General features: G+C 43.0%; 2 protein-coding genes and 1 long non-coding RNA gene across 11 annotated transcripts in view; 1 reads left to right on the top strand and 2 right to left on the bottom strand.

The window, feature by feature from the left end:
• LOC129060478 (uncharacterized) overlaps nt 1-21,592 on the top strand; it is a 41,777-nt gene extending 20,185 nt beyond the window's left edge. The window contains exons 3-7 of one of the 5 annotated variants that reach the window (XR_008527249.2): nt 1,960-2,009; nt 5,693-5,779; nt 6,459-6,722; nt 14,647-14,741; nt 21,465-21,592. This is a non-coding gene — a long non-coding RNA (uncharacterized LOC129060478). Of the gene's footprint in view, nt 1-1,959; nt 2,010-5,692; nt 5,780-6,458; nt 6,759-6,912; nt 6,979-10,551; nt 12,079-14,646; nt 14,742-17,010; nt 17,132-21,464 lie in introns of those variants that run through there. The other 4 variants (XR_010140928.1, XR_008527251.2, XR_008527250.2 and 1 more) reach the window with 4 other exon arrangements.
• Nucleotides 1-25,596, bottom strand: part of STRIP2 (striatin interacting protein 2) — a 55,652-nt gene that overhangs the window by 6,173 nt on the left and 23,883 nt on the right. Inside the window, exons 11-20 of one of the 5 annotated variants that reach the window (XR_008527246.1) lie at nt 25,448-25,513; nt 24,643-24,706; nt 23,850-23,921; nt 21,187-21,261; nt 20,085-20,182; nt 19,489-19,615; nt 16,780-16,880; nt 13,498-13,564; nt 1,517-1,678; nt 1,290-1,394 (exon numbers count right to left, since the gene is read on the bottom strand). Coding sequence is in view for 3 of the 5 variants with exons in the window: in XM_054559809.1 (XP_054415784.1) it covers nt 12,144-12,455; nt 13,498-13,564; nt 16,780-16,880; nt 19,489-19,615; nt 20,085-20,182; nt 21,187-21,261; nt 23,850-23,921; nt 24,643-24,706; nt 25,448-25,513 (982 nt within the window). In the remaining 2 variants the exon portion in view is untranslated. Of the gene's footprint in view, nt 1-1,289; nt 1,395-1,516; nt 1,679-9,441; nt 9,664-11,923; nt 12,456-13,497; nt 13,565-16,779; nt 16,881-19,488; nt 19,616-20,084; nt 20,183-21,186; nt 21,262-23,849; nt 23,922-24,642; nt 24,707-25,447; nt 25,514-25,596 lie in introns of those variants that run through there. The other 4 variants (XR_008527247.1, XM_024250399.2, XM_054559810.2 and 1 more) reach the window with 4 other exon arrangements.
• Nucleotides 7,702-8,355, bottom strand: LOC129060477 (small nuclear ribonucleoprotein G-like). Its single transcript, XM_054559811.2, has one exon. It carries the CDS (start codon nt 8,255-8,257, stop codon nt 8,027-8,029), a length of 231 nt encoding a protein of 76 aa, XP_054415786.1. The 5' UTR covers nt 8,258-8,355; the 3' UTR covers nt 7,702-8,026.

The raw sequence follows: 25,596 nt of genomic DNA, 5'->3' as shown, positions 1-25,596 counted from the left end.
TTACTTTTTGTTTTGTTTTGTTTTGTCTTTAAGATGGAGTCTTACTCTATCGCCCAGGCTGGAGTGCAGTGGTACAATCTCGGTTCACTGCAACCTCCACCTCCTGGGTTCAAGTGATTCTCCTGCCTCAGCCTCCCCTGAGTAGAGGCGCCCACCACCACACCCAGCTAATTTTTAGTAGAGATGGGGTTTCATCATGTTGGTCAGGCTGGTCTCAAACTCCTGACCTCAAGTGATCCTCCCACCTTGGCCTTCCAAAGTGCTGGGATTATAGGTGTGGGTCACCACACCCAGCCTACTTTTGTTTCTTAACACAAATGGTAGCCAACTACATATCCTGCCACACTGTTTTATAGCTGGCTTTTTTTATTGAATATATCTTGAAAATCATTCCATATCAGTACAGAACTGCCTCATTCTTTTACTTTTTTAAATAGAGATGGGGTCTTATCATGTTGCCCAGGCTGGTCTCAAACTCCTGGGCTCAAGCAATCCTTCTGCCTCAGCCTCCCAAAGTGCTGGGATTACAGACATGCACCACTGAGCCCGGATGCTCATTCTTTTTAATGATTGCATGATATTCTATTATAAGGACATACCATCATTTATTTAACTAGTTGGTCCTGCTTAATGAGCATTTAGCTTGTTTCCAGGCTTTCATTATTATTATTATTATTATTATTTGAGATGGAGTCTCACTCTGTCGCCCAGGCTGGAGTACAGTGGCGTGATCTCGGCTCACTGAAACCTCTGCCTCCCAGGTTCAAGCGATTCTCCTGCCTCAGCCTCCTGAGTAGCTGGAATTACAGGTGCCTGCCACCATTCCCGGCTAATTTTTGTATTTTTAGTAGAGATGGGGTTTCACCATGTTGGTTAGGCTGGTCTCGAACTCCTGACCTTCTTATCTGCCTGCCTCGGCTTCCCAAAGTGCTGGGATTACAGGCATGAGCCACGGAGCCCAGCCAAGCTTTCATTATTATAAACAATGTTGCAATGATAAACCTTGCACTTGCATCATTTGGGAATGTGTGTAATCCAAACAACATTGCTAGCTTCCCTGCTAGAGTTGCCCTGAGGGAGGGTTTGAGATTCAGCCCCCTGAAAAGAAATGGACTGATAAGTAATCATCTAATATAGAATAAGTGCCCAGAATTATGAGGTGCTAAATCTTATGTAGCATTCAGTGTCTATATACAGAGATCACAAACGAGGCAGCACACAAATATTTACTAGTGATCTTTTTAAAATTCAGTCAGATGGACAACTCCATGATGTAAAACCACACTCACCATGGTCCGGGAATGTTTCCATTTGGTCAGTTTATTGAGCAGCCTCAGGAGGTTGATGCAGGAAAAGAGGTTCCTCCAGCAGAACTGGCTGTTGTCTCCAGCTTCCTATAGTAGGGAACATCCATCATTATCTTAATACCTACAAGGCTTTAATTCCCACAGAAGCCTGGAAGTCAATGTTGGTCAGTTTAGGTGAGGCCTTCCTGTATGAAATAATACCTCCTCACCTTCCTGTTTCTTAACACACTGAAGTCTCCAAAGCCCACAGTTTGAAAAGCCCCTCAGCTGCCAATCCTGGAAGACTCTACCTACAGCATGTGTTGGTTAGAAAGATGATACGTGAGCACAGGAACCTGATTCAGGCAAGTTTTCTTGTGTAGCTTATTGCTCTAGGATCAGAAAAGAGATGAGAGGATTTTACCCCCATATACAGGTACTTTGTGCTTACATAAACTATGTTTGTAATTGTTAGGATTAGGTCTAATTCTGGTAGATTTTAAACTATGTTGGATGGATCTGATATCAACTATAGTTGAATTTTTTTTTTTATCAGCCTCCACCCTCCTTTATCAAACCATATTACAGTCAGATGCTTAATTCTTCAGCATGGAAGGAAAAATGGCAGATGGTTTATTCTAATCAGATATTTTTCTTATATATTTCTTGATAGTTTGTGAACACCTAACCAGAGACAACAGATGGATGTCAGATTAAAAGCAGGTATCTACTCATAGAAACATTTTTCAGAAATAAAAATATGAGTCCTTATGTGAATTTGGGGCTTGCAAATACATACTGGTGTCAGAAGCTATATAAATCAATGAGCACACATGACAGCTAAACTAACATCTTGGAAATTCCTCACATCTACAATGTGATAGGAGAATGTAGGAGTAGACGACATGTAGAAGTGAGCTGCTGTCTGGTGAATGGAAAATTACCTCCTCCTCCCTCAAATTAATTTGAAGCAAGACAGGCATATATCTAATGTGGAATGAACATCCAAGGTTTTTGAGGGTATTAGGCTTTCCTAATACCTAATACCAACAGCCAAAAAGTTTCAGGGAAATTTCTTATTTAGAAATATTATTTATAGGCCGGGTGTGGTAGCTCACACTGGTAATCCCAGCACTTTGGGAGGCCGAGGCCTGCAGATCACCTGAGTTCAGGAGTTCGAGACCAGCTTGGCCAACATGGTGAAACTCCATTTCTACTAAAAAAATAAAAAAATTAGCTGGGCGTGGTGGCAGGAGCCTGTAATCCCAGCTACTTGGGAGGCTGAGGCAGGAGAATCACTTGAATCCAGGAGGCAGAGGTTGCAGTGAGCCGAGACCACGCCATTGCATTCCAGCCTGGGCAACAAGAGAGAAACTCCATCTCAAAAAAAAAAAAAAGAAACATTATTTATAAATAATATTCTCCATCCTATAGTAAATGTTCAATATTGTCCCAGGAGAACCATCTGTCTGCTTCTAAGGAAAACTTCTATGGGACTTTCTACTCTAGTGCATTAGCTAGTCTGGCTTGCCCCAAATAGACCAAGTTCTACAGATGTTATATCTTATGTGGTTAATATAGACAGGCAGACTTTTACATTTTTTTTTTGAGACAGAATTTTGCTTTTGTTGCCCAGACTGGAGTGCAATGGGGTGATCTCGGCTCACTGCAACCTCTCCCTCCCAAGTTCAAGCAATTCTCCTGCCTCAGTCTCCTGAGTAGCTGGGATTATAGGAATGCACCACCACGCCTAGCTAATTTTGTATTTTTGGTAGAGATGGAGTTTCTCCATGTTGGTCAGGCTGGCCTCGAACTCCCAACCTCAGGTGATCCACCTGCCTTGGCCTCCCAAAGTGCTGGGATTATAGGCATGAGCCACCGCACCCAACCAGACTTTAAAATTTTTAAGACGCAGGGAAACACAAAACATATGGGATACGTAAGTGTATTTCTACTGTGAGCTTCCTTCATCCTGATTTTCAGTACGGTAGAGGCATAAAAAGCCTTGCATTCCTCAGTATCTCAAAGAATAATATGGGAGAGAAGGCATTCCCTTGTAGAAGCAGAATTGGAATAGATACCAGAACACTTGGATTATGGCCTCATCCCCGACTGTATGATCTTAGGTAAATCATTTTCCTTGTTTCCTGTAGGAGGTTGAACTAGCTAATCTTTAAGATCACTTCAGCTCTGAGCATTCTATAATTCCGTGATTTACATGGACTTTCTCCAGTTGAAAAGAACTGCCTCGTTCTTTTTAATGGTTACCTAATATTGTATTGCAAGTATGTACCATAATTTATTTAACCAGTTGGCCCTATATTAGTGGGCATTTAGGTTATTGCCAATCTTTCAATTTTTCTTTTTCTGAGATGGAGTCTGATGCTGTCACCCAGGCTGGAGTGCAGTGGTGCCATCTCGGCTCACCGCAACCTCTGCCTCCCGGGTTCAAGTGATTCTCCTGCCTCAGCCTCCCAAGTAGCTGGGACTACAGACACCTGCCACCACACCCAGCTAATTTTTCTATTTTTAGTAGAGATGGGGTTTCACCAAGTTGGCCAGGCTGGTCTTGAACTCCTGACCTCAGGTGATCTGCCTGGCCTTTTTTTTTTTTTTTTTTTTTTCTGAGACAGAGTCTAGCTCTGTTTGCCCAGGCTGGAGTGCAGTGGAGCAATCTCGGCTCACTGCAACCTCCACTTTCTGGGTTCAAGCAGTTCTCGTGTCTCAACCTCCCAAGTAGCTGGGACTACAGGTGCCCACCACCACGCCCAGCTAATTTTTTGTATTTTTAGTAGAGACAGGGTTTCACCATATTAGCCAGGATGGTCTCGATCTCCTGACCTTGTGATCCACCCACCTCGGCCTCCCAAAGTGCTGGGATTACAGGCGTGAGCCACTGTGCCTGGCCTCGCAATGAATAATCTTAGACTTATAACATTTGGCATTTGGGATATGTGACTGTAATTCAAACAACTTTGCTAACTTCCCTAGCAGATATGCTCTGAGGGAGGGTCTATATTTAAATCCCAAAAATAAATGGACTGGTGATTAATCAAGTAAAGTTTTGTTTGTTTTGAGTCGGACTCTTGCTGTGTCGCTCAGGCTGGAGTGCAGTGGCGCCACCTCAGCTCACTACAACCTCCGCCACCTGGTTCAAGTGATTCTCGTACTTCAGCCTCCTGAGTAGCTGAGATTACAGGTGTGCACCACCACGCCCAGCTAATTTTTGTATTAGGAGAGATGGCATTTCACCATGTTGGCCAGGCTGGTCTCAAACTCCTGGCCTCAAGTAATCTACCCGCCTCGGCCTCCCAAAGTGCTGGGATTACAGGCGTGAGCCACCATGCCCCATCAAGTAAAGTTTTAATAGTGAAGTTTTGGGCTGGGCGCAGTGGCTAATGCTTGTAATCCCAGCACTTTGAGAGGCCGAGGCAGGCGGATCACAAGGTCAGATAGAGACCATCCTGGCTAACATGGTGAAACCCCATCTCTACTAAAAATACAAAAATTTGCAGGGCATGGTGGTGTGCACCTATATTCCCAGCTTCTCGGGAGGCTGAGACAGGAGAATTGCTTGAACCCAGGAGGCAGAGGTTGCAGTGAGCCAAGATTTCACCACTGCACTCCAGCCTGGCGACAGAGTGAGACTCCGTCTAAAAAAAAAAAAAAAAAAAGTGAAGTTTTGAGTGAGGGTAAGCTGTCTGTGGCTGCTGCCTTTTCCTTAGGGCTCAGTCTCAAGAATTCCAGGAAAGGAACCCAAGTTACTTGTTTGAAGATAGTCTCAGCTGCCCATGGCCTTGCTCTCCTTTCCTCCTTTTTTCTTTCTTTTTTTTTTTTTTTGTTTTTTGAGACAGGGTCTATTTTTTTTTTTTTTTGAGACAGAGTCTCGCTCTGTTGCCCAGGCGGGAGTGCAGTGGCGCTATCTTGGCTCACTGCAACCTCTGCCTCTCAGGTTCAAGCTATTCTCCTGCATCAGCCTCCCAAGTAGCTGGGATTACAGGCACATGCCACCATGCCCAGCTAATTTTTCTATTTTTAGTACAGACAGGGTTTCACCATGTTGGCCAGGCTGGTCTCAAACTCCAGACCCTCAGGTGATCTGCCCGCCTCAGCCTCCCAAAGTGCTGGGACTACAGGAGTGAGCCAGCGCACCTGGTCGGGTCTTACTATTTTTCCCGGGCTGGGCTCAAACTCACCATCCTCCCACTTCAGCTTCCCAAGTAGCTGGGACTATAGGCATGTGCCAACTCTCTTTTCCTTCTGATACTGCTTTCCCAGACAACTGTAACTAGCCCCACTTCTCACTTCAGATGCTGCCAGGAGCTGGCACTGAAAGCACACACACTGGTCAGTGGCTCTCAGGACGGCCACCAAACCCTAGCTTGTTCTGTCTCCCTTGCTTGCAGCAGGCCCTACCTGAAGCACTGCTCCAGCCTGTGCCTTGTTCCAACCCAACAGATAACTTTTTTCCCAGCAGGACTTCAGTTCCACAGGTACCTGTTCATATTTGCCAAACTTGAGAGTTTTTTCTTCATGTTTATATTCATTTAAGGCAGGTCACCTTTTTCTATTATTTTTTTTTTTTTGGCAAGACCCAGCATATTAAGATGGAAACCTCAATGAGGAGATATAATTTGTGAACAGCAGCACACAGTCACATTCTCTTGTCCCTGGTACTTCATAGTAGCCAAAGCAAGACCTTTACTTCCTCTGTATCAACTAAAGTTAAAAAAGAAAACACACCCACGACCTACTCTCACGAATATTTGTTTGCAGTATGCCTTAGGTCTAAAGATTCAGTTCAAGGACTACATCCTACCCTTTCAGAGTATCTCCAAGGCACTATGAGGGCTCTATTCTCAAAGATCCATCCATAACCCAGCTGAGTGAGCCAAGCCAAATAAAATCTAGGCTATGCCAATTATGTAGATAATTAATTCAGATGACTAAGGAAAGAATGGAGCATTTCTTCCTTTTGGATTGAGGAAATCATATTGGTTAGAATGTGAGCACCAGAAGGAATGTAGTTGCTCTAGTCCCAGTTCCGGCATCCACAGAAACAAAAACTGGGGCCCAGAAAGGGGAAGGGGCTTGCCCAAGGTCACATGATAAGCACCCAATCACCAGTACTCAGTCAATTTGAAGACTCTTTGTTTACTGTTCACCTTCTAGCTGCATTTCTGGAATCCTGCACACAGAAGGCAATTCAGATGAAATTTAGTTGGATCCCCTGCTTTCTGAGCTTCTTGAAGACTCAACGATGGAAAAGTACATTCTTCGGTCCTACCATAATTCGTACTTCAAACCAGAAGAAAATAATCGTTTCCAGGAAAAACAAAAACAAAAAACAGTGAGGTTTCCTGCTTTAAATGGGAGCATTTGACTGAATCTAATCAGCGTATATCAGATTGAACCTTTAAAGAAGGGCTACTAAGGGTGAGATCTAATAATATATCTCAAACCTCCTCAACAGCTTACTGAAGTCCCTATGTGACAAATGAGTTCTGCACTGATAAATCAAAATTATTAATATTAACTTGGTTATTTTATAATGAATCTAGGGGAATTTTATAGTCCAAGGAAAGTCGGACGCTTATCTAATGACCCAACCTTCCTTCTTTTATAGATGAAATTTCTATAGCCTACAGGAAACCTGCTCAAGATCCCTTATAGTTATAAGTGGCAAAGCCAGGTTTGTTTGTCTTTTCCATACTACCAACTAGTCTATTTCTGTGCTTTGTGCTTCAGGCTTTCCATGCCATTTTAGCCCTGCATTTATTTGAAACAATTACAAAAACTTATGCTGGCCAGGCATGGTGGCTTGCACCTGTAATCCCAGCACTTTGGGAGGTCAAGGCAGGAGGATTGCTTGAGACCAGGGATTTGAAACAAGCCTGGGCAACATAGTGACACTTTGTTTCTATAAAAAATTTAAAAATTGCCTGGGCAATATAGTAAGACCTTGTCTCTACAAAAAATATAAAAAATTAGCCAGGCGTGGTGACATGTGCCTCTAGTCCCAGCTGCTTGGGAGGCTGAGGTAGGAGGATCACTTGAGCCTGGAGGGTAGGTTGCAGTGAGCCAAGATGACACCACTGCACTCTAGCCTGGGTGACAGGGTGAGACTCTGTCTGGAAAAAAAAAAAAAAAATTGCTAGGTCTTAATACTTAACTGATTTCAAATTCATGGTAATAACTATTACTTGATAAATGATTCTTTTGATGCATTTCTGTATTATGGTTCACATAACTGAAAATGAAATCCTATTTTTATTTTAGATTTTCTTTTTTTGACTATTACAAAAGTTTATCTAACAATTTTTTTTTTTTTTTTTGAGACAGAGTTTCCCTCCTGTTGCCCAGGTTGGAGTGCAATGGTGCGATCTCCACTCACTGCAACCTCTGCCTCCCAGGTTCAAGCGATTCTCCTGCCTCAGCCTCCCAAGTAGCTGGGATTACAGGTGCCCGCCACCACACCCAGCTAATTTTTGTATTTTTAGTAGAGACGGGGTTTCACCATGTTGGCCAGGCTGGTCTTGAACTCCTGACCTCAGGTGATCCACCTGCCTCGGCCTCCCAAAGTGCTAGGATTATAGGCGTGAGCCACTGTGCCCAGCCTAACAAAAAGTTTTTAATATAAAAAGTCCGATATAAAAATGTACATGACCTAATTTTTACATCATAGTAAAACAGGCTCTTTGGAGAGGGGACGTGGAATTTCTCTGCTGAACAGCCATTATTTATTCTCGTTCCAAGGTTTCTAAAGTGATGATACTATTTCTTTGTATTACCACCATTCCAATATTCTTCTGTTGCCCGCTGGTTGCCATCTCCACACACTCATCTATCACAAGATTCATTAAGGGATCAAATCCCCACAATATTCCTTGGACATGTCTGCCACCATTTAATTTCAATGATAACTTCTTGTCTATAAATTTTTTCAACTCGGGAAGGTGAACTTTGCTCATGGTGTCTACATGGGCTCACAGATGCCTTGAGATGGAATGCATGGCTTCTCTCTTGCTCCTGTGGTAGGCCCAGCAGTGTTGCATCTGGCATCACCCACCTCATCAGCCAATCGATTGTCGGCATTTTTTTTCTATTTTAGATTTTCTTTACCAACACCATTATAGAATAATTCTCTTATCATATGGGTTTTTGATAAATTACTGCTAGATTAAGGACATAGATCTGGATAGCTTAAAAGAGAGTAATGGTTCTCAAGTGAAATAAGTGGATAAGGAGGAAGGAGAAAAAAAATTTCAAGATTGTTAGGGAAACTTTAACAAACTACAAGTGCCCCAGTAAGGGGCACTAACATACCTGGGTATGTGAGTTTGAAAAATCTTCCTGGAGATTCTAATCTCCCCAAGAACCCATTATAGAAATAGTGACCAACAGGAAAATTGATATAATGCTAAAAAAATTTTATCCATGGTCCTTCCTTTGCATAAATACCTCATGGAAAGTGGATATATACCTTATGGTATATTTACAGTATATCTCCAAAATACATGTATGTTTACTCATAAATGCATAGTTTTAAATAACATTGTAGGAATGTACACATAAGTACAGAAAGTAAAAAAGGTATCAGTATAATACATATAAAAGATTTAATATTTTCCATCCCCCAAAGCATATTTCCTTGCACAGCCTACATTTCATACCACTGCTCTCAACAACCATTCAGATGCTAAGCATTGCAAAATACATGCTGAGCCCACATCCACTGCCTTCTCCAGCAACCTCCTTTCAAAGACCACACTTAACTTCCACATAATCATACGTTCACCATCCTTTGTTTCAGTTTGGAATTTTATTTCAATTTTTTTCCTAGCTTAGTGGATTGAATATGAATACCGACATTTGGAGATACACAAATTTTTAAACTTCCTGTAGCAGGTGGGAGGGGAAACTACTCAGTATATTGGTGAGGATGGCCTATCTAAAGCTAATTATTTTGACAAAATGGGAATACTTCAGAAATTAATATGCCATTAGCTCTACCTTTATTTCATGTTCATCATGCTGTTTAGAGTTTCAAATAAAGTTGAATTGAATTCAGTTCAAATTCAGAAAACTGAAAAAATATAAATCCAGACTACCTCAGCCCAGCGGTGGCTCAGGCCTATAATCCCAGCACTCTGGGAGGCCGAGGCAGGTGGATCATTTGTGGTCAGGAGTTTAAGACCAGCCTGGCCAACATGGTGAAACTCTGCTTCCACTAAAAAATACAAAAATTAGCTGGGCAGTAATGACACACACCTGTAATCCCAGCTACTTGGGAGGTTGAGGCAGGAGAATCGCTTGAACCTGGGAGGTGGAGGCTGCGGTGAGCAGAGATTGAGCCACTGCACTCCAGTCTGGGCGACTGTCTCAAAAAAAAAAGACTACTTCAGCCCAATAATTCCACTTCTAGGAATCTAAAGGAAATAATCAAAGATTCATGTGCAGCTGGGCATTGTGGCTCACACCTGTAATCCCAGCACTTTGAGAGGCCAAGGCAGTAGGATCACTGAGCCCAAGAATTTGAGACCAGTCTGGGCAAAATTGGGAGATTCTGTCTCTAGGGAGATTTTATCTCTAAAAAAAATTTTTTTTTAATTTAAAAATTAGCCAATCATAGTGGCATGTGCCTGTAGTCCTAGCTACTTGGGTGGCTGAGGTGGAAGGATCATTTGACCCTGGGAGGTTCAAGACTGCAGTGAGCTGTGATCACACCACTGCACTCCAGCCTGAGCAACTTCGAGACCCTGTCTCAAAATAAAATAAAATAAAATAAAAGATTTGCATGCAAGGATGTTTGTTTTGGAGTTACACAAGGAAACCATAAATAAATGTCAACAGCAAAGAATCTTTTTTGAAACTAAATAGTGGAATATTATGTGTAACTATTAAAAATTATGTCCTGGACTGCGTGCAGTGGCTCACGCCTGTAATCCCAGCACTGTGGGAGGCTGAGGTGGGTGGATCACGAGGTCAGGAAATTGAGACCATCCTGGCTAACACAGTACAACACCGTCTCTACTAAAAATACAAAAAATTAGCCAGGCATGGTGGCATGTGCCTGTAATCCCAGCTACTCGGAAAGCTGAGGCAGAAGAATCGCTTGAACCCAGGAGGCAGAGGTTGCAGTGAGCCAAGATGGCGCCACTGCACTCCAGCCTGGCTGACAGAGTGAGACTCCATCTCAAAAAAAATAAATAAATAAAAATAAAAAATAAATAAAAAATTTAAAAAATTAAAATTATGTCCTCAGCTGGGCGTGGTGGCTGACACCTGTAATCACAGCAATTTGGGAGGCCAAGGAGGGCAGATTGCTTGAGCCCAGGAGTTCAAGATCAGCTTGGGCAACACAAAGACCCCATCTCTACAAAAAATACAAAAATTAGCCTGGCATGGTAGCATGTCTGTGGTCCCAGCTACACCCAGCTACTTGGGAGGCTAAGGTGGGAGGATCACTTCAGCCCAGGAGCTTGAGGCTGCGATGGGCCGTGCTTCAGGCCGAGTGCACTGCACTCCAGCCTGGGTGACAAAGCAAGACCCTGTCTTCAAAAAAGAAAGAAAAAAATTGTCCTCTAGAATGTTTAATAAAATGATACTGTGAACATTTAAATTTTGCTGTCAAATGAAACATCTATGTATAAAGTCTTAGTTTTGTTAATGTGTTTATATATGAGTGAATATATATATAATTGCAGCAAAATATTAACAGTGGCTATATGTAGGTGGCATAAGAGTATTTTTCTTCCTCATACTTTTCTGTTTCTCCAATTTTCTGCAATACATATATTTATTTTAATATCAGGAAAAAAACTTCAAAAGTTACTTAAAGGAAATCCTACAGCCATTCGTGGTGGCTCATGCCTATAATCCCAGCACTTTGGGAGGCTGAGGCAGGTGGATCATCTGAGGCCAGGAGTTCGAGACCAGCCTGGCCAACATGATGAAAGCCTGTCTCTACTAAAAATACAAAAATTAGCTGGACATGGTTGTGCCTGTAGTCCCCGCTACTCAGAAGGCTGAGGCAGGAAAATCACTTGGACTCAGGAGGCAGAGGTTTCAGTGAGCTGAGATCGTACCACTGCATTCCAGCCTGGGTGACAGAACAAGACTCTGCCTCAAAAAAAAAAAAAAAAAAAAAAGAAAAAGAAAAGAAAAGAAAATTCTATATATTCAAATAGCCAGTACATTTTCTGTGCTTGCAATTTGTTAAGACTGAAAAAAAGATATATCTTACTCATATGAACATTAGTCTTTTTTTGAGCATAGAAGCCACCAGTTTAGATAAACCATACTGAGGACCTATGTGAAACAGACTCACTAGTTACTGCAGCCCATGACTGGGCTCATTCAAAATTCAAGCAAAACAAAAAGTCTGTGGTTACTAAATGAAACCACCAGGTGCCACTATTGCTTCACAGAAAGGAGTAAAATACTTAGCATGACTATTTTTTAGGAAGAATAAATACATGCTTTCACTCTGAATAATACTAAAGTCTTCTTAGAAAACATAATAAATTATTATGTTCACTTCATTTCAGTAATTTTATGCACATATCCCAAAGGTCAATTGGGAGAGATGTGAAAGTGTGGTTCCTATCAATTCCTATATATGAACCAATGGGGTTGGAATTGAAAATAAAAAACACATTATAGGAAGAAATAAATTCAGGCCATAAAAGTTGACTTTATCTTCTGAAATGCCCTACTAATAGCAGAATTTTAATGCTACTGTGTACCACTGTTTCTGTGGAAAATGTATTCTTTATTCCAACTCTGAATAGCAGGGGATGCATGTCTCTCTACCCTGACTTCCACTTTCAACTGGTAGCTATTTAACTTCTCCATCTATAAAATAGTAATACTAACCTCATAGAGTTGTTTTAACGATTGAATAGCTACATCTGTGTAGTGTGGGTAAAAAAAAAATTTTTTAATAAAAAATTTGAAAAAAGACTGAATAGCATCATAAATAACATAAAGAGGGTTAGACAATTTATTACTTCTCTGTAGGAATAAAAAGCTTCCAACTTCTTTGGCTGCTGAGGCCACATCTAAATAAGACCAGGGAATCTCTCTATCCCAGTGGTAAAAAAGGGTGCTAGGTTGGTGTCTCAGGACATGGGTCTTTTGACTCATGTCTAATTCAGGCTCTGTCACCTATGAGGAGTAAACCATGACAAGTCACTTCATTCACTGGGACTTCAGGTTTCTCATCTTTGAAATAAGGGGGTTGGATCAAATGGCTCTTAAGTCCCCTCCAGCCAAGAATCCCATGGTTCTATAAAACCTGTACCACAGAGATTGTCATTCTATTTTTGCATAATATACTTTTCTGACTCAACATTTTGCAGGAATTACAATTGGAGGACAAAGAGTTGTAGTAACCATTGGTGCATGCCATGATTCAATCATTTGACATTTATTGAGCTCTTCAATGTACCAGACAAGGTGCTAGACTCTAAGGATATAAAAATGATGATACTATCTCTTCCTTCAAGGATTCTACAGTCAAATTAAGAAACAGACACAAATGCATAATTACAATGCAACAGGCTGGAGGTATGGATTGTGGCATATCTAAGGAGCTGTGGCAATACATGATGAGGTAGATACCTCATCTTCAGTATGGCTGTCGTTCAGTCAGTTTCATGGAATTGAGAATAACTGTGAGTGACTTTTCTGATTTGCCTAGAGCTGTTTTCAAGATGAGAAACTTTCTGGGCTGTCCTTTTGTGGCTATATAGACTTTTGCCTCCGAGAGACTTAGACAAAGTATTTTCTCAAGTACACATTGCTAGGTTTTATAACCTATATGAAAATTAGAAGTGAACTCCCTGTAGCACAGCGGAAAGAAGACAGATAATTATTTGTGCTAGACCAGAAGAGATTCTCCTGCATTTAGCATAGATATTCACACTAAATTTCAGTCCCATTATGTTTCTAAATTCCCTTTCCTCCTTAGTGTTTTTCACTGGCTGTTTCCTCTTCTCTAAAAAATGCTATGCTAAGCTTTTCCAGGTCTTTCTCAACTGGGTCAGCAACTCTAAACCCCTGCTGCATCTGTGCTCTTGCCAATATACCTTCATTGATCTGAGACTCTTAAACCAGGGCATTAAGGGGTTGGAGAAGAAATGAAAGAGCAAATGCCAACCTGTGCCACCTAGCAATTTCAAAGGCTACCAAATCCCCATCTGCTTACCAGACTTTCAGTAGTAAGCTCCGGCAAATCCTGGATGGTACAGCAAGGATAATCCAGGACTGAGATGCTGTAAGATGCAGAGATAAGGACAGGCTTTAGGTAAATGGCAACAGCAGGAATTGGCCGTATCTGAAAAGGGCAGGAGTTATTTCTCTCCAGCAGCCCCTATCCATTTCCCAAATTGCTTAGTGACCTCAGCTGAAACTGAGGGCTCTGGTGCCAGGCAACTCTAGCTCCAGTCTCCTTTCCTGTCATGAGAGGAACCAATGAGTTCTTTGAGGCTGGCCCCCATCTGGTAGATGCAAAAGAAAGCAGAAAGAGAGCCTCTTTTCTTAGCACTCCTTGCTTCTTTAAAGGAATACATAAACTTGAGTGCATTTGTGTTTCTGCATTTAACTGTATGTGTGAATATAACTGCTCCCACAGACACTGCCCAAACCCATCCCACTGGATAACAATCTGAGGATGTGAGGATGAAATGATCCTTCTGTGTCTCTCACCAGATCTTTCTGAAAGCTGGGAGCTCTGGGGAATGATTACAGAAGCCACTCCTAAAGGAAGCTTGAGACAGGGGCAGCTTCCTATAGAAAGGCTAATCTAGTAACTCAAGAATGGTAATAGCTGACAGTGGGGGATTGCAAGCTACAGCTCTGTGGTGAGCCCAGGGAAGCAGGCATGAGTTAGGAGGGGAAATAAGGCATTGCATTATGACAAGGACATAGTTACAAAATAAATGACAGCTCTCTCTTTCCTCTTCTCCCTTCTTCATTGACACAATACAGAATCTGGACTAACTAGTCTCTAATGCTCCTTCTGGTTCTGACGTTTCATGAGGTTTTGAACACCAACCTATCTGAACCAGTGCAGCTGGAAATGGATAAAGGATGTTGGCAAAGCAGTGGCTTTGACGACGATGAGTTCACACTGCTGTAATGAACCTGTCTCTAAATTTTAAAAGTCAAAACTTCTATACAAGTAAAAGGCAACAATTTCTTTGGCCAGAAATGTTTACCTTTGTCTAAGAAACTCAGACAAAGATAACCTGGGGGACCAGGGTAGGAAAGGAGAAGGGTCAGCTTGGGAAAGGGCAGTGTCAAACTACCTGTAATGTTGTTCATCATCTTGATTCACTCTATTGGATTTTCCCAGGGTTGCCAGTTCTGTACTGCTCCATTAGGATGAACATTCTTGGCTGGCTCATCCACCTATCCACCCACCTCCCACTGATGAAGCCCTATGGCAAAGTAGGTGCCGGCGACCAGGAAATGGGGGTGGGAAATCAAAGATGGATTTGTTCCATTCTCTCAGTGAATTGAAATCTAGCCTAAGGGGGCATAAAATTAACTTACAAGTATCTAGAACATCTAGACTGTAAGAGCCATGAGAAAATTCTGCAATAATGAGCTGTGATCTCCAAGTTCTCAAAGATCATTCAAAAGTACAACTTACAGGTGGTGCAAAAGAGGATCATCTTGTTCAGGCCAACCTTAGCAAAAGGTGTAGTCTGTTGCTACCACTCTTCCAACTCCAAACTGAACCAAATGGACATCTATTGAATTGTCTGTACCTCCCATTCTAGGTCCATGGGTGCAGAAGGAACATTCAGTTTCTGTATACCACTCCCCTAGCCACAGTTGATCTAGGGGTGAACCTCTAACCCAGGGAATCTGGAATAGGGATTGGAGAGTCAATTCAGTCTCTGAGGTGGGGCATGTTTAGCTCATATAGACGTATTTCACTATGCGGCCTGAGAAGCAAACAACGCAGACTGATAAATTTGTCAGTGAGAGAGGAAACTGGAGTGGAAATACAGAGGCCTGGTGTCTTACAGATAGAAGTGAAAGGCTTTCTGGGCTCCCCACACTACAGGCCAACCCTGAGGTCCAGAGCTGCATTGCTGTCCTAGGTTCCTCAGGATAACACATGTCATTTCATTCTGACAAAGTCACTATTCTGCATGAGTCTAGTCCAGCTAATTTTGGTTACTTTTAACAAAGAGTGTTGACTGATACACAGAGGTGCCTGCATGCCGTTGTGGCCCTGTCACAGCCTGACCTGTACTTTCATTTTCCCTGGTAACTCAAGTAGCATATCTGAAGTGCCAATTTTAAAGGGTTCAGTGCACAGGTCTCCATATTGTTAGGAAAAACCCATCCTCCAATGCTTACCCCCAAGGGAACGTGTTTAAAGCAATCTTACATATACTAATATTAACTAATGCTTATAAAAGTTCTATGATATAGTCAGAAAAGGTATTCTTATTTTAAAGATGAAAATACTGTGGTTCAGAGAAACAGTGTCTTGCTTGAGATTACATAACTAGCAAGTGGCAGATCCAGGTCACGAATCCAGGTCTCATGACTTCAGACTCCATAGGGTGTGTGTGTGTGTTTTAAGCTACATATAAGTAGGCTCCTTCTCCATGGTGGAATTTCAGGCAGTACTGACAGACTAGTGTGGCAATATCTCTAGTCACCCCAAGTATGAGATTAGCCCTCTTCCTTCTACTTTAGGAATTTTGCCTCTGGTAAACTCTACTGATTAACATATTTCCAGTTCTTGTGAAAGTAGAATATTAAGGAACAAGGATCTACTCTGTAATCCCCAAGTCCCTGCTTGGCTGGAGGAATGGAGAGCAATTTGTATTCACAGGGAAGCCTGTGTTCTGATCCTGTCTCTGATGCTTACTTAAGGGGTCTCACCAGCATGTTAATTTTGTTAATATCTCTGAATTTGTTTCCTAATTGGAAAAATGAGAATAAAACTTATAACAACTCTTAGCATTGCTGAGGAGATTAAATAATGAATGTGAAATACCTTATTTTTTTAAATTACAAATTGATGTACCTCAGTAAATTCTATTATGTACCTTCAGTTACAAATTTTGTATAATGCATTACAGTTTATGAAACAGCATAACTGTTCCAATTGTTCCAACTTATGATTTATACTAAAATAAGGCCTGGCCAGACAAGCAGGTTGTTTCACAAAAAACAACCCCTGGATCCACCTGACACAGAGATAAAAATTCATCACTGCCACTTCATTTTTTAAAGTCATGACATTTTTCAGTGTTTAAAACTATTAAAATACAAATACTTCCCTAAAGAAGGCAAACTATACACTCCATCAGCTAACACTTCAAGGAAATTAAATTTAACAGTGACAGCTCTAAGACAGGAGGGACTAGGGACACAGGAAAACTGAAAAGCTCCAAGATGATGTCATTTTCTCAACCACCCCAAAATAGCCCCTTGAAATAAACCTGTCCAGAGTTCATACCTGTTTTTGGCAGTGATGTATGACAAGATATTTTGATTGAAGAACTTCAGGATCAAGGGGATGCAGTTGGCAAATACCAAATGTTGCGATACATATTCAAACTGAATTAAAAATCAAAGCAGAAAGGGCTGCTTATTTGGAGGAGAATGGAAAGTATGCTTGAAAAAAAGAGAGGAAGTACAAATCTAATATCCATTCCTGAGAATATCTACTATCCACTTGTGTTATCAGACTTCCTGTCTGGGAAATGGGAAGAATCATCTTCAGCCAGCCCATCCTACATGGAGGGGGATAATCTGCAGTATATGTCACAAGCACAAAACAAAGAAGCCAGAAAATAAAATCCCACTCCAATACATAGAAAGAATTGCTGTGAGATTTGTTCCTAAGCCCAACAGGAAAGGAAGGCTCCCCGAGGGAGTCGTTTTCCATGCCAAACCTCTGGCTCATAATGTTTCAACTGTGATTGATACAGTAGGGACAGCTGCAGCTTACCCTTGGCACCTGCTGGTATCACTCAGTCAGGATGGTGACAGCACATAATAACCAAATGGACCCCTGGGCTCCAGCTCCAGTATGTCTGGTATACCATATTATCCTTAGTATTTAGAATATCAGTAAGTATACTGGCCGCTTGGAGTATGGCAGAAAGGGGGAAAGAATATTAGTAAATATTTTAATGAATGAATGAACAAGAGCCCTTCAGCCAACAGATACTGCATTGAGAAGTCTAAGGTGTCTTTGATAGGCTTAATACCAGAATGTGAAGACTCCATTCTGCTCTCCCAAATCCAGATGTGGTTTGTATATAGGACAACCTAGTGGGACAGGTGGCCATAAGAGCAGTGTCATGGGAGTTATGTTACCCATGATACACTAAGGAGTGTCAAACACAGTTTATCTCCAGATCCAGAATCTAGTATTCTAGTATAGAAATGAGGTTGAAAAAGCAGAGAACTATGGTGTTTTAAATCCTCAGCTCTCTGATCACCAACAAGTAGCCAAGCAGCAAGCTAAGCTGCCTAATGGCCCTGGGTATGTAGTTAGAGCAGTGGAGTCAGTTTATGCCAAGACCACTTCCCTCTTCTGTTCAATATTTTCTCCCTGGAAGGTTATTTATTTTATTTGTAAAATCCAGGGTATTTTCCAAAGCCCCAGACAAAAGAGCAAACACATATCCAGTATCATCTGATGGAAAACTTTTTTCAGTTTGAGATGTGCCTGTGGCCCTTCAGGATTCACTGACACACACTGGCATGGCCCATCAAGCCATCCACCTGTCTGGCTGTGAATCCACATACTTCCCACCAAGAAAAGCAGAAGTAAACACACATCCACAGTTCTCTGTTCTCTTTCCACTAGAAACACTATCTCCTACCTACCACTACTCCTCCCAGCCCTACTGCTGCTCAGCAAACACTGGCAAAAGTGGGAGCACTCAGGGCAATGAAACATACCCAAAGATGTCTTTGAATGTATGAAAGTGGAAAAATACCCTGGTTGATAGGGCCATGGACATAGACCCTGCAGAAGCCTCTCTGTACTCTGATGACCTGCTCTTCTACCAGCAAGCTTGATTCTGACTTCTTAGGAGGAAAATGGGGTAGAGCCTCTGGGCAAAAATGAGAAGCATTTCTCTTTTCCCTGTGGTCTCCTCACAGACAGGCGCATCCATTTGCTGTCCCCATCTTGTCCCTATATCTTGGCAATGCCCATGAAACCAAGTCCAAACTCCTTAGCATGGCAAACAATGTTTTATGGGAAAGCAGCTTCTTAACTCTTCTTAGCTTCGATTTCATCATGTATAAAAGAGGTATTAAATAAGACTACTTCATAGGGTGGATAGAATTAAATGAGGGCCTAGACAAACTTAACAGGGTGCTGGGCACAGGACAGGTGCTCAGTAATTGTGTGCTAGCATACAGATTATGATTTGCTCCTTGCCGATTCCTCCAGCTTCATGTGTCACCAGACCATGCCCATCTTTCCCCACCCCAGGCAGAACTCCAGCAACATTTAATTATGGTTTTTAAAGGTACTTTGCTCTCTCTCTTCCCCCTCTGGACTTTTGCATATTAGCTTTTCTGCTTGAAATGCCTCCTGTCCTCCTTCCCTAACAATTCCCATATCCTGGCTAACATCTGTTTTTTTAGGACTGAGGTTAGAAGTCATTTCTTCTCCACCTCAAGCTGGATTAGGTGTTTCCATAGCAACCAGTGCTTATCGGTATCAGTGCACTTATCTCTCTATAATTGGCTACTTATATATCTGTATCCTTTATAAGATTTCAAGGCCCTGAAGAGCCAGAACTGTGCCTTATTCTCAGAATTATATCTCAAATGTTGGAAAAGTGCTTCACATATAGAAAACTATGGTCAACATACTTTCCCCCCCATTTTTGTGAAATGCTTACATTCTCTCTTGCATTGTTTAAAAACTGGCTGGGCATATTCCTGAGAAGCTAGAGATTCCTACCCACAACCCTGGGATAACTTACAAGGGACACAGACATCTGCACCTTTCTAGGACAGTTCCCACTCCATAACCCTACCTCAAGCTCATGCAATGAGTGGCTGGATTCTCTGAGGGAGGACAAAGAAAAGGCTGAAAGATGCTCATCAGGACTAAAAGGGCCTTTGCATCCTTCCTCTGAGAGATAGGGCCTGGCAAATACCCAAGACCTGTGGAGAAGTGCTCCTAGCTGCTCACCTGGTAGATATGGTTGAGTTTGAAGTGTTTGAGGAGTAGCAGAAGCAGGGTAGAGATACTCTTTACAATAATCTCCTTGTGCCTGTTCACATCGATGCCCAGCTTCATGCTCTGGAGAACAGTGATGCTACAATGGGGAGAGAAGGTATTAGCGCAGAGAGTGGCCTTAAAGGGAGCCCTGTAGGGATCCAGGTATTTGGGTCTGATAAATATACACAAGACAGCCAGAACTTGGGAAACCTGAACTTCTGTGCCACGGAAACCTCCAGAGTTCCCACTTATGAGTCTGTCTGAAGAAATGCTCCACTGATCTCTTTGTTTCTGTCTCTCTTTTGGCAAGCTCATCCCTTGGCAATGTTCACCCAAATACCTGGACAGCCAGTCGCTGGCACTGGTGTCACCCTCCAGATCCAGAGTTCTGAGCTAAAAAGAGCCAAACAGAAAGCCCTGTAGGGGAAAGGGGGTACTGGTGGGCAGAGACAGGGAGATCTCTTTGGAGACAATCTCTGTAAGTGTTAACAAGGTGAGTGGGGACTAGAGAGAGCCTGCAGATAAGACAGCTAGTATCCAGCAGCTGCCCCCGTTGAAGCACTCACGGCATCTCCTCAGGTAGGACATCTGCCAGGATATTGATAGAGTCTGTCTTAGCCTTGGAGGTGGGAGCTGCAGCCAGCAGAATCTTAAGCAGAGCGATCTGGGAAGTAGAAAATAAAGAAATTCACCACTGTCAAACCCACTCAGCAACGGAGTGATTCTTTCACACCCTAACCGCCCTACAAAAAGTGTTTTAAAGCCATTCTCTAAGTTCTTCCCTCAACGACCATATCTCCCCAGCGTCCAGAAAAGCAAACAGGTGCCCAGTCCTGACAGGCCTGTCTGTGAGGCTAAGGAGAAAGCCAGAGGGAGCGCATTGGCTGTTATGCTTCAAGACTGTTCTTTCCAGGGCCTGGCATGGTGGCTGATGCCTGTAATCCCAGCACTTTTGGAGGCCGAGACAGGCAGATCACTTGAGGTTGGAAGTTCAAGATCAGCCTGGCCAACATGGTAAAACTCCGTCTCTACTAAAAATACAAAAATTAGCTGGCATGGTGGCATGTGCCTGTAATCCCAGCTATTCGGGAGGCTGAGGCAGGAGAATCACTTGAACCTGGGAAGTGGAGGTTGCAGTGGGCTGAGATCGCGCCACTGCACTCCAGCCTGGGCGACAGAGTGAGACTCCACTTCAAAAAAAAAAAAAAAGACTGTTCTTTTCAAAGGGGAAGATGGAAGGAACAGAGTGGGAGGGACAGTGTGTAGAAATAAGGTGGGCGGCATAAGCCCAACTTCTCCCACTCTTTTCTTTCCTCTAACCCGAACCATTGGCATCTTCCCCACTCCCAGCCTGAGGCTATCTAGGACATGACAGACCACAGCAGATCTCAGAGGGACTACAGTACTTATCTCGGAGGAGGGTCCCCAGTGTATCCTGTAGAGACCCCAACTTATTCCCCACCCTTACCAAAGAAGGACTAGGGAGAACAGCACCATCAGAGGAGCATTGAGGAAAGCTTAGAATTTGCCTGTGTCAGAGAATGCCTTGCCAAAGGGGCAAAGGCTCAGGAAACAAGCTCAAGTGTTGGACAGGTCCACTTGAAATGATTTTCAGCTGTCTGTTCCTTGCAGCAGAGAAGGGCAGCTCTGGCCTAGCCATGTCCTTACCATATACTGCGGAAGGCTGTACAGCATTCCCTGGTAGAGGATTTCACATGGCGTCTGTGGTACCACCTCTTCCCCCTATGGCAAGAAATACATGGTTTGGCAACGCCACTTTCCAGGTGACCAAAGTCTTTTTTTTTCTTGATTGTGAGGGGTGACCTGAAAAGAGCACTAAGCTGGGAGTCAGATCTAGGTTTCTACCCTAGCTGTGTTAATGACTCACTGTGTGACCTTGGTTAAATCACATTCCTTTTTCTGAGTCCTAGTTTTCTCATCAATAGGACCATCAGGTTGGCCTGGATGACCTCTCAGGACCTGAGATACTGGAACAGATGCTACAGAAGCACTTCCTATGGTGTGGATCTGAGGCTGAAAACTCTAGAATGTTCTGTAAGCCTGGAAGGAGAGGTAGGTGGCTCAATAGTGAGGGTTTAAAAGGAAGCTGGGTAACCTATGGACTGGAGAAACAGGAAGGAATATTAGCAAAGAAGCTTTTAAGTGGATGGAAATGATTTTCTTCCCCTCTCCATTAGCCCCTACATCACTTTCTCCTTTTTGACCAGCTCCCTCACATACACCTATCTCTGTCCTGTTGACGACATTAACTAAGCTTTTTATCAGAGTGGGGAGGCTGGGGCCTCAGGGACCCAATAAGCTGCTCAGGCCACTGTCATCTTTGACAAATGCAGTTCCCTTCCTCCTACAAGGTCCCTCTATTACAGGGCAAGGGGCCACTGCCGTGAGACCCTGAGGCAGGGAAGAATAACCAGCCTCCTTCTGTCCCACACAACTCATTTGCTGCTTAAATGGACGTAAGTCCTAAATGGACATTCAACAGAGCCTGGCAATCCTGGCATGTTTGCCTTCCTGCTCTCCAAAAGGCCGATTTCATACCATCTTCTCTCTCCTCAAAACAACTCCTTTGCCCACCATCCCTAAACAGTTGCTGACCCTGCCTCACGCTTCGTGGAGAAAACAGAAGCAATCAGACAGGCACACACTCATCTTCTCAACACCAAATCTACCAAGAGTCTTCTTCCTTCCTTCTTGACATGAAGGATGAACTGCCTGTGCTTCTAACAAAGGCCAGTCTCCTACTTGTGCTCAGGATCCCACACCCATTTGCTTTGTTGAATGCCTCAGTCCTGCAATTATCCCCTCTCTTGGATCATTTATTTTAGGACCAAAAAAATGCTCTAGTATCTCTCAGCTATAAAACATCCTCCCCTTGACCTCACATTCTCCTTCAGCTACCATCCACTTTCTCTCCTCTTCACAAACTTTTGTATCATCTGCCTCCTTTTTTGACATTCCCTTCAATACACTCCAATTAGGCTTTCAGTCCCACTACTTCACTTAGAGTTGCTCTTATCAAGGTCACTATCTTCATGTTGCCAAATCCAATGGACACCTTGGTTCTTACCATAATGCCACTTATTAGTAGCATTTTACCCAGCAGATCACTCCTTTCTTCTTGAAAGACTTTCTTAGCTTTTATGATGATATCATAATCTCCTGGATTTCCAGCCACTTCACTTTCATACTCTTCTGGCTCCTTTCCTGACACATCACCCCCTCAACATACTGGTGTGCCTCAGGACTTTGTCCTGCCTTCCATTCTCTTCTTTGTCTCTACTCCCTCCCTGGGTTATCTCAGCCAGTTCTACAGCCTTTAACACTGCCTATAAGTGTTACAAACAATTCCCGAATTTATTCTCAAAATCAGCCCTCTCCGTAGAATTCCAGACTTTATTTCCAATTGCCTGCAGCTCCACATGGGTATCTAATGGGCATCTAAAACTTAGTATGACCAAAACAGAACTCTTGATATTCCCCCCACATCCTGGCAAATGGTACTTATTCTTGATTCCTTTCTTTGCCTCTCTATCCACATCCAAATGCACTGCAAGTCTTGTCAGCTACATCCCCAAATCCAGGTCGGCATCATCTCTCACCTTGACTATTTCAAGGGTTTTCTAACTAATCTCCCTAGAGTGCGTCTACACTTTTCTGGTCCAATCTTTACACAGAAGCTAATGTTTTTAGAAACATAAATCAGACCATATCACTCCCCTGCTTAATATCTCCAAAGGCTTCTTTCCCTTTGACTGCGAGTCAACTTCAAGCTCTCTACCTTTGCTTACAGGTCCTCGGCAAAGTGGCCTCAGGCCACCTATCTGACTCCATCTCTAGGATCCCAGCCCTCGGCCCTGTGCTCTAGCCACAACAGCCTTCCTTCACTACCTCTGACACTCTAAGCCTGCTTTCCCCTTGCTAAGGCTGTTCTCTCTGTTTGGAATGCTCTTTCCTCTGATGCTCCTATGGCTGGCTCCCTGTCCCTCAGATCTTGGCTTAAATGTCACCTTCTCAGAGGTCTACCTACTCCGACTGCCCAATCTTAAGTAGTCTACTGATGCTTCTTTCATGCCATCCTGTTCAAATTTTCTTCATTGTATTTACCATTCTCTGATAGTTTGGTTTACTTAACTTTTTGTTTTTTATCTTTCTTCCCCAACTTCAATATATCATGAAAGTAGGGACCTTGTCTTGCCTGGGACACAGTTAGAGCCTAATATGCTGAATGAATGCATGCACACATGCTCTGTGACAACACTGCAGACAGATTTTCTTCTACTCTCCTCCTGTGTAGGGCCTCCTTGGCTCACCAAAGACATAGGGCACTTCTCCAGCTCCTCTTCATTCTTGATCTGCACGTCTGCGATGGAGATATACTTGTGCTGACAAAGATAAGAAGACATCAACAAGGGCTGAGGGCCTCATTCACATGTGTACCAGTCTCTTACTTAAATTCCCCAAAAGCAAGGAAATGTTCTGCTTATGGGTTTGTCACCCCACATAGACATGAACTCTTTCAAGGAAGGAGTCTTAATCACCTCTGCATCATCAGCATCAGTCAAAGTGCTTTGTGCTCAGTGTTTTTTTAAATTCTGTTTCTACATTCGCTGAAGAGCAGCAAATACCTAAGCATTTATCTTCAAACAAAGTGCAAGGGGAAGTCAGAAACAGGCCCCTGCCCCTGGACCACTGCCCTGAGAATTTTGATGCGTGTGCACGTATGCACGGAGTGATGACTCCATGCATACAATGGATATAGAGCAGGCTCCTACTCAATCCTGGGCCTTTGGAAGTTAGTGGACTTATGGAGAGAGAGAAGTGAAAGGAAAAGAAGCAAGGAATGGGAAGAGAGAGAGAGAAGAATGGGAAGAGGAAAAAGAAATGAGAGGAAGAAAGGAGAATTTTAAAATATACCTGAATATAGGAAACTGAGTAAGTAAAGAGAGACCTAATTTTTCCTATTTGGCCAAAGGACTGCAGGAGGAATGCAGAGGGTCCAGAAAGAGTCTGGTATAAAAGCCCCACCCAGTATCCAGGAGCCTGGTAATCTGATCTGCTTTGATGGCTCCCTATCCCTGAAGAATGAGAGCCCACCCCGGTCACCTGCTTTAGGGTCTTCACACTCTCATGGATGGGCCTGGGTAATCCAACCAATGTATCTGTGTCCCTGTAAAAGGCCAGACATACCAGATCATAAGCTTCCAAAGTACGGAGAACTACTGATACCCCAATACCCCCCTAGAGTCAACAGACCATGCTACTTTCAACAACATCTACCCCCAGTACCCTAGACCTTCCTCTGCAGGCTTGTAGGTCCCACATCAGTGCTTCATGACACAAAAATAATAATGGTACACAGAAATGTTTCTGGAAATCAGGAGATTTTTATAGTCTTTTGGGTACTCACTTGGTGTAGGAGTGGTAGGTTCCTACTTAAAAGGGTATATAGCCCAATGACACCTTCACTGTGAAACTCCACTAATAAAGACTCAATTTTCAAGAGGCCAGTGGGAAGGATTCATGAGGCTGGGGAAATGGGGGAAGACTGGATCCGTTCTGACCATGTCTCTTGTTCACAGAATTTTAGCCCATTAGAGCAGGAAGGGCCCATAGAAACCATCTAACCCAACAACCTCAGGAAAAAATTAAGGCCCGAAAGAGAAATGACTTGTTGCTCAAAGTCCTACAGTTGGCTAAAAACACAAAAGTTCTTTGAGGAAAAGTGGAAGAAACTCAAGGAAAAAAAAATCCATAGAAAGAACCCAAAGTAGTCACTGGGAGTTGTCCATGGCCTAGGGGCTCTAGGTTACATTATGACTACGAGGCACCATCCCTCACTCCAAGCTACCTGCTCCTCTGGCCCCCTAGGAACCACTCTGTAGCCAGTTCCAACCATTCAGTCACTTACTGCCCCAGGGTGAATCCGATGAACTTGTTCCTGCTCATCTCCAAGAAGTGCTCAATGTCCTTCTGTCTGAGAGGATGGTGGAAAGACCAAACCCAGAGAAGGGAAGAAAAGCAAACTTTGAGAGAGAAAAGCTTTCCGGGCTCCTACCC

This window comes from Pongo abelii, chromosome 6 (assembly GCF_028885655.2).
Source record: "Pongo abelii isolate AG06213 chromosome 6, NHGRI_mPonAbe1-v2.0_pri, whole genome shotgun sequence".
NCBI lineage: Eukaryota > Metazoa > Chordata > Mammalia > Primates > Hominidae > Pongo > Pongo abelii.
This window is presented reverse-complemented; position numbering and strand designations above follow the sequence as displayed.